Raw genomic sequence first — 12,561 nt, forward strand, 5'->3', positions numbered from 1 at the left:
TAGTTTTCAGATAATGCACTTAAAAAAAATTTCACTGGATTCTTTGTCCCTGCCACCTGTTATAAACGTTTGAGTCTCCCAGTCTATATCTGGTAAATTAAAATCTCCACCCAGAACTATAACATGGTTGGGAAATCTTGAAATATTTTCCAAATTTTCCTTCAGGTGTTTTGCCACAACAGCTGCTGAGCCAGGGGGCCTATGGAGAGAGCCAATTACCATGTTTGAGCTTACTTTAACTGTGACCTTCACCCAAATTATTTCACATTTCAGATCCCTGTTAATTTCCTTTGATACTATTGCCCTTTTTATCTCTATAAAAATGCCTCCCCCTTCACTGTCCAGCCTGTCTCTGCCGTATACATTCCCATATGAGTTTAGAATTTCATTACTGTTTACATCTGGTTTCAGCCAACTTTCCGTCCCTAGTACTTTGTGGGCATTGTGACCGTTTATTAATGAGAGCAGTTCTGGGACCTTTCTATAGATGCTCCTGCAGGTTGCTATTACCACATTAATATTGTCATTCCCTGTTGCGTTTTGCCTACTGCTACCTTGTTGCGTCTCAGGAGGTGTCTTGTCGGGCCTAGGGAGGGAATTCTCTAACCTAAAAAACCCACATGTGCACTCCACATGTACTCTGCTACCATTGTAGCCGCTTCCTGCGTGTAGTGCATGCCTGACCTATTCAGGGGGACCCTACATTTCTCCACCCGATAGCAGAGGTCGAGAAATTTGCACCCCAGATCTCCACAGAATCGTCTGAGCCTCTGGCTTAAGCCTTCCACTCTGTTTCAAACCAGAGGACCGCAATCGGTTCTGGGAATGACACTACAAATAGCTAGCTCAGATTCCACCCCACAAGCTAGGCTTTCCGCCTTCACCAACTTCACCAACCGCCTGTATGAACTGAGGATGACCTCTGAACCCAGATGGCAGGAGTCATTGGTGCCGACATGAGCAACAATTTGCAGTCGGGTGCACCCAGTGCTCTCTACGCCGCCGGCAGGGCCTCCTTCACATCTCGGATGAGAATCCCCGGCAAGCAGACAGAGTGAACACTGGCCTTCTTCCCCGACCTTTCCACTATTTCCCTAAGGGGCTCCATCACCCACCTAATGTTGGAGCTCCCAATCAGTAATAAACCCCTCCCCCTGTGTGCCTGCTTGGACTTTGCTGAAGAAGCGGCCACATGTCCACTCACAGGCAGAGCGGGTGATGCCACATGACCAGCCTCCACATTGACCCTCTGCCTTGTGCGGCGCGAACGCCCTTGAACCCGCCACTCCCCTTGGGGAGAGGGTGGCCCAACTGCGCCCGGTGCCCGTGAAGATATCTAGACAGCAGGGACCGTGGGTGAAGCATGTAACACCTGGGGTGTACCACGCTATGCACCAGACTCTCCACTGCTGCAACACTCTGAGGCAGTAGCCTGAAGACGGCCGACTGCAGCCATCAGCACATTCAGCTGTTTGCGAACAGTGGCCAGTTCCTCCTGCGTCCGTACACAACAGTCACGCATCCTATCCATCCTAAGAAGTCAACAAATTACTGTAGAGAGTTAAGTAATCAACTTTTAGCTAGACTGCTAATTCACTAAAGGTGACTGATAGCTGACTAAACTGTGGTTTCTAGACACTTCTTTTTGGAAACAATGAAAATAAGCACCAACTGTCTCTGGACTGTATTCAAAACAAACACACTCTCTATGGAACACTATTACTAGTACTCGAAAATTAAAGCTTCCTTAAAGCAAAAACGCACGGAAAAAGAAGTGACAAGTAAGAAAAACACAGTTAATACTTACAGTACATGCTTCAGTAAAGTTTTGGATCATGTACAGTATGTATTTTTCATCTTTGTGTGTGTATTTGCTTCGAATTGTGATCAGTTGTAAATATTTTCAAACAAAAAACAAATACATATGAAATAATTGTGACCAATAAGGGCCTCCTCATTTACATTTGTATTTCTGTTACTTAAAATACAGGGGCTACTTGATACATCTTGTAGTATTTTAATACTGTATGTTGTCTACGATTTTGGTATCACAGTTGTCAAATAACTGAATAATATTTGCGCGACATCATCAGTTAATTTTTACGCAAAATATCACAGTATGTATTACTGTTGTCGAGTAAATGGGCATGTTTGTTTAAGGACGGACTCGTGATGTTTACTATGAACTCGACACAACAGGAATTGCATTGGAAAACGCCACTTCGAAGGACGAACACGATACAAGTTCATATCTGTGTCTCAAAAACTATTTGCCTAAATATTATGATATACACATATTTGAAACCGTCTTTTTAAGCCCATGTTATGCTAAAATTTAACATAGGGTTTCATTAAAAAAAAAAAACCAAAGATGGCCTCATATCTCTGTGATAAAAAAAATAGCACAAACGTGAAATGTGATGTATTGAAGTAGCTCGTGTCCCTGAAATACACTGTTGAAACGGCATCTTTGTATCTATTACGGTTGGGGAGATGTAAGGGGTGTTATGACTTAGCTGCCTCATCCTGTATAGTGTGAGTCGGGTGGTGATAGGTAGGTGGTAAGTGGAGGATGGGGACTAGCAAAAGTGGAGGCCACAGGGGTTGGAAGGGTGCGAGTGAGGGTACTGGAACATAGGATATATTGCAGGGAGTGTTCCTGCCTGCACTATTCAGAAAAGCTGGTGCTGCTAGGAAGGATCCAGAGTGCACAGGCGGTGAAGCGTTCATTGAAGAGAAGCAGGCTGTGTTGGCAAGCATATTCAGCATCTGGGCAGTCCAACTTAGGTGGTGGTTGGAGAATGTTTGTGACAGGTATTGCATCAATGTCTATTGCAGGGATATGCGCCATGAGATGAGGGATTTGGAGTAGGGATGGACAAGGATATTGTGTAGGTTTGGTGGGTGGTCGAATACCACTGTGGGAGGGAGGGGGGAATCGTGGGTAGGATATTACTCATTTCAGGACACAATGAGATGTAGTCAAACCCTGGTGGAGAATGTTAATGTAGTTGGTCCAGTCCTGTGTGGTACTGAGTAGCAGGACGGGGGGTATGTCAGAGGTGGTAGGTGACTGGAGAGACAAAGCATGTGGTCTGTGGAGGCCTACACGACAGCCTTGGCGTATTTGGAGAAGGATTGCTCATCACTACAAATGTGATGGCCATGGATGGCAAAGTTGTGTATGGAAGGGACTTCTAGGCATGGAATGGATGGCAGCTGTTGGAGTTATTGCTGATGGTTGGTAGGTTTGATATGAATGGAGAACTGATGTAATTATCTTCGGGGATGAGGTCAACATTAAGGAAAGTGGCTTGTTGGATTAAGGAGAACCAGGTGAAGTGAATGGGGGAGTAGATGTTAAGGTTCTGGAGGAATGTGGATAGGGTGCCCTCACCTTTGATCAAAATCACAGAGATTTCATCATTGAATCTAAAACAGTTGAGGGGTTTGGGATTCTGCATGGTTAGGAAGGATTCCTCTGAGGGCCCATCTGTCAGAACCATCAAGAATCCCAAACCCTTCACCGGATTTAGATTCATTGATAACATCCTTATGATCTGGACTGAGGGCGAGGACACCCTACCCACATTCTTCCAGAACCTCAACACCTTCTCCCCTTTCACTTCAAGTGGTTGCCCTCAACCTGACAAGCCAGCTTCCTTGATGTTAACCGGTACTGAAGGATGGCTACATCAGTACCTCTGTCCACATCGAACATAACAACTTTAGCAATAGCTCCATTTCAGCATCTGCCATCCATTCAGTACCAGGGAGTCCCTCCATGCACTACCTAGCCACCCATGGCCATCACATTTTTAGTGATAAACAGTCCATCTACAAACATACCAAGGGTATCACTGGTGCCTTCGCAGACTGACGTTACCCTCACAGCCTTGTACATAAACAAATCTCCCATACCTTGTCTCTCCAGTCACCTATCACTGCCCACATACCCACTGTCTGGGCACATAGGAGCACTCCCTCATGCTTCATTGCCATCCAGGGTTGGAGCAACTGAATGACTTTCTCTGCCAGGTTTTCAACTACCTCTCACCATGTCGTGAAATGGAGGATATCCAAACCACTAACCCTCCCACTCCTCTGACAGTGGTATTACACAGGACTTGAACATATGCCCCCTCTCCCAAGTGCTTGCCTCATGATTCTGCTCCCAGAAATAGAGCTAAATGCAAGACCTGTCCCATACATTCTCCAACCACGACCTACTCCAGTCTGGTCACAGGTATCTCCTATCCCATCAAAGGCAAAACTGTCTCTGAAAACAGTCATGTGATTTACAAGCCAAGCTGTAACCACTATGCTGCTTTCTGTGTGGGCATGACAACCAACAAGCCGTCTGTCCACATGAATGGCCAATGACAGACTATGGTCAAGAGACATCTGGACCACCTGGTTGCTGAACATGTTGCCCAACACAGTGTGCTTCACTTCAACGACTGTTTAACAGCCGGTGCCATCTGGATCCTTTCTACTAACACCAACTTTTCCGAATTGTGCAGGTCGGAACTCTCCCTGCAATATATCCTATGTTCCCATAACCCCTGGCCTTCATCTTCACTAGTTCCTGTCCTTCACCTACCTCCTACATCCTGCTCCCACTCCTGCACTATTCACCTACCTCCTATATCCTGCTCCCACTCCTGCACTACACAGCCTTCTATTCCACCAATGCACCTACTAGTCTTTCTTTGCCTCCTCTACTCCTCTCCATGACTGGCCCCTCCCCTCCCCAACATGCACAGTTGCTGTACGTAATCGACTTCAGCGGCCAGACAGTGGTTATGTGTGTGTGTGTGTGTGTGTGTGTGTGTGTGTGTGTGTGTGTGTTAGTTGTGCCTGTGATCATAACAGCACCATCACAATGCCTTTGTCAGCTGCTAGGACAACTGTGTTATTTTCCTTGCAGAGGGCATGTATAACCTTAGTTCTGCTCCAGAGATATTATTCTTCAGCATTTTGATCTTGCAGATCTTCCCACCTCTACGGTGGTATCAGAGGGGTGTGCGTGGGTGGCTTGCTTGATGACCCTGCTGATCTCATGTTTAGATAATGTTCTGGAAACTGGTGCAAAATTCAGACCATTTGATAGCAGGGTCTTGTCGCTTCATCCAGTTCCTTTTCAGTCAAATTAATGATTGTTCTTGAATCACAAATGTTGACGTTCTGCAGGTGACCCCCTGGATAATGCCAATGGACCTTTTTGCATTGTTTCAAGGTAGCTTTTCACTTGTAGAGTTCACAGGTTGCAAAGGTGTTTCTATCCACCCATTCCCACATGCTGAGTGAAAGACTGGATGCAAGCTGCAGGTAGCAAGTGTGCAGAAGTCGTCTAATTTTGTACATTTCTAGTCTGGTGACCGAATGTGTTCCAGCACTAAGGGTGAACTAGCATGCTACAGAATGCATTTTGCCATCATTGTGTTGTTGGAAGAAAGCAACCCATGGCATCACCACCTAATCTCAGCGTTGCTGTAAGGAAGCCAGTCTCCTGAGCAGATGTGGCTTCTTGATTCGTAGCTTTTGCAGAAACTTGAAGCTGTTCCATATCTGCTCCCCCATAGAGGTGTGCTATATGGTTATGCTTGTTTTCTCACCAAATTTCATTAATGAAATATTCTCAGGTTATCAGCCAAGTAGTGGTGTCACCTTGTTTCAATGTTTGGATAAGATTCATAGTCACTATCTTCAGGCGAAGTGAGTAACCTTCTTCAGGCGAGTGTCAGGAGCATTCTGATGTGGAAGCAACAGAGGCAGTGGGCGGGAGACAGGCAGGCAGGCAGGCAGGCAGGCAGGCAGGACCAGGACCTGATGCCTGGAACCCCCTTCACCTTACCAGGAGCCACCTCACCACTGGTTGCAGAGTATCTTTTGGAGGTGTGCGATTGGTGCACCTGTTGAGCTCCTGACAGAGGAGTCTATGATCCAGCAGCTAAAGAGGAAGCGGTATTTTATCTAGAATTTTTGAAACTGTTTTTCCTTTTCTTTGCAGACATTGTTCTTTAATTTGGCATGTTCGATATTGACATTTTCTGTGATTACAGCAATGATTATTGAATGATACTGTTTCAGGAACACGAGACAATGCGTCCAGTACAGACTTGTCAGATATCTTGCCTGAAGAAGTAGAACAGCAGGTGAAAGATGCGGCAGAAATATCCATGGGCACGGAGATATCTGACGACGACATTATAAACATACAGCACTTATGTGATCAAGTTATTCAGATCACACAATATCGTGCACAGCTGTATGAATACCTTACAACAAGGATGATGGCGATTGCCCCCAACCTTACTGTCCTCATTGGTGAACTTGTTGGAGCACGTCTGATCTCTCATGCTGGTGAGTGTTACGGATTATTTTTTGTTTTGTAGCAATTTTGTATTTCTTTCTTTAGCGTTCCTGAGAGGTTCATTGCCTTAAAATTAACCTTTTCGTGTATCCATACTATTTTTGCTTCAAAAAATTTTTGCTTTGTTATTTGTTTGTGTGTTGGCTCCATTGTGATTTTATCTCAGTTGAGAGAATGGGCATTTATCTTTCCATGAATTTAGTTTACTTTTGTGATTGTCGTCAACATCTCTGAACGTATCGCTTGATTCTTTTGTGTGTTTGTGCAACAAGACCTTCCAATATTTCAGTATATCATAATTATAACTGGATAAATAAAATATCCACTTCCCAAGTGATGGCAGAGAAAACACTCGTAAAGGTTACGGAAATGTGCGAACTTTAGGAGCCAGTGGCTCCTCCTCCTTTCAGAAGGGTTGAAGGGGAAGCAAGAGGGATGAAGGGAAAGAACTGGCGAGATTTAGGAGATGGGGTAGTTACGGAAAAGTCGGCAAAACTCTGGGTCAGGGGAGACTTGCCAGACAGGGAGAGAAGGAAAAACTTGTTGGGGATTGCTCAGGACGAGATTTGAAAACCTGAGAACACGAAGAAGGATGATAGGGGAATCTCACCCAGTCAAAATCTTATCTGGTGCAGTTTCCAGCAATCGGTCTTTCCTTCTCATCGTATCTGGGAAGTCTCCCCAGAGCTGGGGCTCTGGGTGACTTTACTGTAACTCTCCGTATTTCCTAAAGCTAACCAGTCATGCTCTTTCATCTTTCCTCCTTTCCCATTCAGCCCTTTTGCCAGAAGGAGCTGCCACTGGCTCCAAAAGCTTGCACATTTCCTTAACTTACATGTATGTTTTCTCCTGCTGCCACTAAATCAGTAGATTATTATCTACCAATTATATTCTCGGAAATTGATTGTCATCAGCATGTGTGTAAGGATTTCAGGACTTATTCACTGATTAGCGGACTGTAAGAGAGGCCGAAAACTGCGTGTTGTGTTAAAATGTTGGAGAATTGTTCATTTGTAAACATTCATCCTGAGCTTTGACTTTAAATACATGCAATTGTGTAGTCGCCAGTTCCCATTCTTTTAGTGCTCGTTTGACAATAGAATATTACTTTATTCATCTGAGCCATGCTGGAACTGTTGTAACTTTGTTAGAAACCAGTCAGTTCAGTTGAAGGCCCAGAATTTTCACAGCTTCCATTTTTGCCTTCATAGTTCATGGAGCTGTCACAGTTCTCAACTCCTGTATGAAATAATGTTGTTGTTGTTGTTGTTGTTGTTGTTGTTGTTGTTGTTGTTGTCGTCGTCGTCGTGGTGTGATAGGCTTATACATTGGTTTAACATTAACATGGTATGACTATCTGTAGCTATTGTAGAGCCATTGTCCGCAAAGAGGTGGCACAATTACGAGGTGGCAGGCAGGCCGACTGGTAGTCTGATAAATCTGCACCTGTATCTACTAAGAACTGTATTTTGTACCTTTGTCTGTGATAAACAGTTGGAGGCTACCATTTGGAGCATCTGTGGCTGTCATCACAGAGCACCTGTTGTGTTTCCCTGCTCACAGGGTGAGCTACACTTCCATTCCTTGGACCCAAACCGGCAGTGGTATCAATAAACTTTTCTAGCTGAAGTTGCGTTTCCCAGGTGACCGAGTGTGACAGTGAGCAATAATGTGAATTTGCAGTGCGGCGACTTGTGTGGGAAGTTCGGTTATCTGAGCTTGTAGTGCAGCAAAGTTGCTGTCTGTCTGTGGTTGTGGGCTAACTGCTGCAACATGCACAGATGGACACATTTCAGATATTCTGTTGATGGTTTGCGCTGATGTATCTAGATTGCCAGCGCACGCAGTTAAAATCTTTTGTGCATCAGGCGGTAGGTGTGATGACCTAATTCTTCGCAGAATGTTGTCACTTACTGCATTGCTTGCCAACATATGTGATCAGCGCGGCAGCTGTGATAGTGTACGGTTGCCCAATTCTTCAGTGTGAAGTAGTCTTTCCAGCTCTTCGCCTCAGACTGCGAAAGTTGTCCAATTAGAATATCCTTAATCATCGGGTGCTGGTCCACGTCCTGCAGTTACTATGGAATATCCTGCACTTCCACTGCCATTTCTTCACTGAGTGCTGCCTCAACATAACTATATTTCGTGTGGTCTGTGGTGACTTGAGCCAGGACAAATTGGCTTTCCAACTGCAGAAACCATAGCATAAGATTTTGCTGCCAGAACGGAGTGGTTTTACTGTGTCACAGTTTATCATCGAACCAGCAGGTGTGTCTGCAGCTGACACAGGAGCTTTATCTACTCCTGTATTAATACTGCAGAATCAGTAGGCTACAGATGCATAGCTGGTGTGGAGTGTGGAGTGTGGAATGTGAATGACAGGATTGACACGGCTGTACTTAGTCGAACGTGGCACGGTAAGCAGCACAAATGTGTGTCGAATTTAACACCTGTGACCATCGTATATCACACAGTGGTCGCTAACTAACTGTTGTGGGTTATCAAAACTCACTGTGTTAGCTTTAAAATAACACACGACACAAAATGACATTCAAGTAATAGAGCGAATTAAATGACAGAATAATCTATAAGGGAAAACAAAGAGTAGGCTGAGGCAAAGATGATCATGCACTGAACATTCATGTGCACGTAGCACTACATTACACACACACTGTATACTAGCTTGCGTGCACTTCAACAGCAAAATCTAAAGACGTTTAATAAGTGAAGAAAGAAGTAGCATCAATGCAAATTGTTCAGTAATGTCTGACACTGTCTTGGATAATGAATGAGATAAAATGTTGGGCATATTTAAAACTTACTGTAAGTGCTGAATAGTGTAATAGTAATGAATGACACAATTTTGTTCCAATTACTGTATTGCAAAAATTGGCAGTACCAAGATGAAAAGGCAGTGTTGTGTGCGTAAATTACACCAAGGCCTACACTTCCTTCTGTGTTTCTCTTTAAAATGTTGTATTAATAGAAATGTTATGTACTGTACCTAAAATATTAAAAATATCCGATACACATAACCACAAAACATCATTAATGAGTACACTGTTATTCCACTTCTGTACTTTCAAAATATAGCACATACTGGAATTTAATTTTCTAGTTTTCTGCAGTCACATTGTAGTTTTAAATCAGTTGCTTTAACTTTAAAATGCAATATACCAATGCATACTACAGTATACACATATACAGACACTGTATCTGTGTGGATGGATATATGTGTGTGTGTGTGTGTGTGTGTGTGTGTGTGTGTGTGTGTGTGTGTGTGTGTGTGTGTGTGAGAGAGTGTATACCCGTCCTTTTTTCCCCCTAAGGTAAGTCTTTCCGCTCCCGGGATTGGAATGACTCCTTACCCTCTCCCTTAAAACCCACTTCCTTTCGTCTTTCCCTCTCCTTCCCTCTTTCCTGATGAGGCAACAGTTTGTTGCGAAAGCTTGAATTTTGTGTGTATGTATGTGTCTGTCTGTGTTTTTATCGACCTGCCAGCGCTTTCGTATGGTAAGTCACATCATCTTTGTTTTTAAATATGTTAAATAATTTAGTTAGATGTGAATGTGTTGAGGTGAACTTCTTTAGCCAGAAATTTGCTATTTTATCATTTCCAGGGGCTTTCCAATTGTGCGTAGAACTAATTGCTCGGGTGACTTCATGTTGCAAAATTATCACTTCAGGCATTTGTGGTATCATCTTGTATGAGTCTGTTTCTGCTTGTATCCACCGTGCATGCCTGTTATGTTGTACTGGGTTTGACCATATGTTGCTCCAGAAGTGTTCCATGTCTGTTATGTTTGGTGGATTGTCTATTTTAATGTGTGTGTTATCTATTGTTTGGTAAAATCTCTTTTGGTTTGTGTTGAATGTTTGGTTTTATTTCCTTCTATTTTCACTTTTTTTGTACCTTCTAAGTCGTTTGGCCAATGCTTGTAATTTCTGCTTCTTTTCATCTAATTGCTCTATTGCTTCTTGTTGTGAGATTTTACCTAACCTTTTTCGTTTTTTGTCTGATATTTCATTTCTTATAAATTGTGTTAGCTGTCCGATGTCTTTTCTCAGTTTTTCTATTCTGATCTGTAGCCTGTGTTGCCATGCTGGTTTTGTGGGTTTCTTCTGTGTGTTGGTTGGTTCTGATCTCTGCCTAGTGTGTATATTTAGTGTAGTGAGTGCTCCTACATAAACCAGTAGTTGTAACTCTTCCATTGTTGTATTTTAATTTATTTTGTTGTGTATGATTGTGTTGATAGTTGTTATTGTTGTTTCGACTTGTGGGTTATTTGGTGGTCTATGCAAGATTGGTCTAATGTCTGTATTTGTGTCGTTGTATTCTATATATGTCAGCTGAAATTTCTCTTCTATATCTAATATGTGTGTCACTTCGTGTTCTATTTGTGCTTGTTCTGGTGGCTGTCTTAAGATTTTGTTTTCCTCTGATTGTGTAATTGACGCATTTTGTTCTTTGTTTGTTTTCTCTGGGATGTTTGAGTCCATTACTGTATTTTCTTCTTCTTCTGATTGCACATAATTTTGTTCCAGTATTTGTTGTACTTGTTGTTTGATGTTTTCTAATTCTGACTGGGGTATCCTGTTATTTTTTATTATTACACGGATCTGATCAGCTAGTCGTTGTTCTGTTAAAAATTTTAATTCCGGGTATCTGGTAATAAATGTTGTGTATACTTGTGATCTGTATCCAGTTGTGTTGGTTCCTAGGTTTGTTGCTTGGTAATAACAGAACATGAGGTGTCGATTAACTTCCTCTGACCATCTCATCCTCTGTCTTTGTTTTCCTTCTAGGGTGGTTGCAGGAAGCATATCCTGCAAAACACCTCTATTTGGATTTAAATCATTTTCCAGTTGGCTAGCAGTGTCGTTACCATTGTGGACGGGCATAGGGTTCAAGCGTCGTCCCCGACCATGACGGCGCTTGTCCGAGGCTTCTTTAGTTCTGTCCTGAACCGAGTAATCACACTAAAAGGGGGGTTAGCCCTATTAGTGGTTTGTTCTTTTCGTCGCCTTTTACGACTGGCAGAACATACCGGAGGCCTATTCTTTTCCCGGGCCTCCACGGGGTAGTGGTAGTGGGTCACATTTTGGCCTGTTGTAATTAAAAGATTTACAAATAGTGGTTAACTAGCATTACTCAGAGTGTAGGTGTGAATGGTATCCTATTCTTAATCAAAGTGGAGAAATAAGGTAATAATATTAGTAAGATAATGCTATTATTATCATTATTATTATTATTATTATTATTATTATTAAAAACCAGACTTTTACATAGTTGACTGAAGAGATGAGCTCTTATTTTAATAAAAATTTAGGTTTTCAGTCAGATACATAAGAGGAAATTAAACATGGTACCTGATGCACTGTCCAGGTTACCAGTAGGTTTGCAGCCAAACCAGGGTGTAAAGGAAAGAGGAACTTTGCTATATATTTCTTAAAAGTTAATAAACACGAAAAAAAGATTGGAAAAAACTGTTGCAATTTAGGAACCCTACTATGGCAACATGGCAACCTGAACATTCACATTCAACATTTACAACAAATTAGAAAGTACACAAATGAATTTTATTTTTTTAAGAACAACCAAATGGTTACTGTGCATACCTAAAGGCGCTGTAACAGTACCTAATGTGGTATTTACATATATGTTATACATATTTGGACCAAAGAAGTGTATCATACAAAAGAAAAAGTATTATTATTTTAGAAACATTAATTGGCAAGTAAAGGCAATATTACGATCTTGCGAGACATTTCAAAAAGTGAAAGTACATACTTTAGGGGTACGCACATTGCTGTTGCCCATCATTCCAGCAGAGCTTTGGGGTTTCTTGGCTGTGGAATTTTACGGTACACTACCTACAGGCCAGGGAGGGATGGGATACATCCTTGTCGTGTTAGAATGCTGATCAGAATTAATAAAGCTATTTCCTCTAAAAAGAGCAAAGACAAACAGTGGAATATTTAAGTTACGAGATCATTATTTCAAAAATATTGGTAAACCTAAGAACCTGCAATCAGACAATAGGACACAGTTTGCACCCAAACAGCTTAATAAGTTTTTGGCATGTGAAAGCAGGTCATATTTTAAACTCCAGATATCACTCACAAAGTAATCCAGCAGAGTGACCAAGATTTTTCCAGTGGAGATAGCAGGAGGGCAAGTACAC

The 12,561-nt window shown here is 42.4% G+C and overlaps 1 protein-coding gene across 1 annotated transcript in view; it reads left to right on the forward strand.

Moving 5' to 3' along the window:
• Nucleotides 1-12,561, forward strand: part of LOC124794760 (nucleolar protein 58) — an 89,212-nt gene that overhangs the window by 22,488 nt on the left and 54,163 nt on the right. The window contains exon 5 of the mRNA XM_047258378.1: nucleotides 6,094-6,366. Coding sequence (XP_047114334.1) covers nucleotides 6,094-6,366 — 273 coding nt within the window. The remainder of the gene's footprint in view (nucleotides 1-6,093; nucleotides 6,367-12,561) is intronic.

The sequence above is a fragment of the Schistocerca piceifrons genome, chromosome 4, assembly GCF_021461385.2.
Source record: "Schistocerca piceifrons isolate TAMUIC-IGC-003096 chromosome 4, iqSchPice1.1, whole genome shotgun sequence".
Taxonomy (NCBI): domain Eukaryota; kingdom Metazoa; phylum Arthropoda; class Insecta; order Orthoptera; family Acrididae; genus Schistocerca; species Schistocerca piceifrons.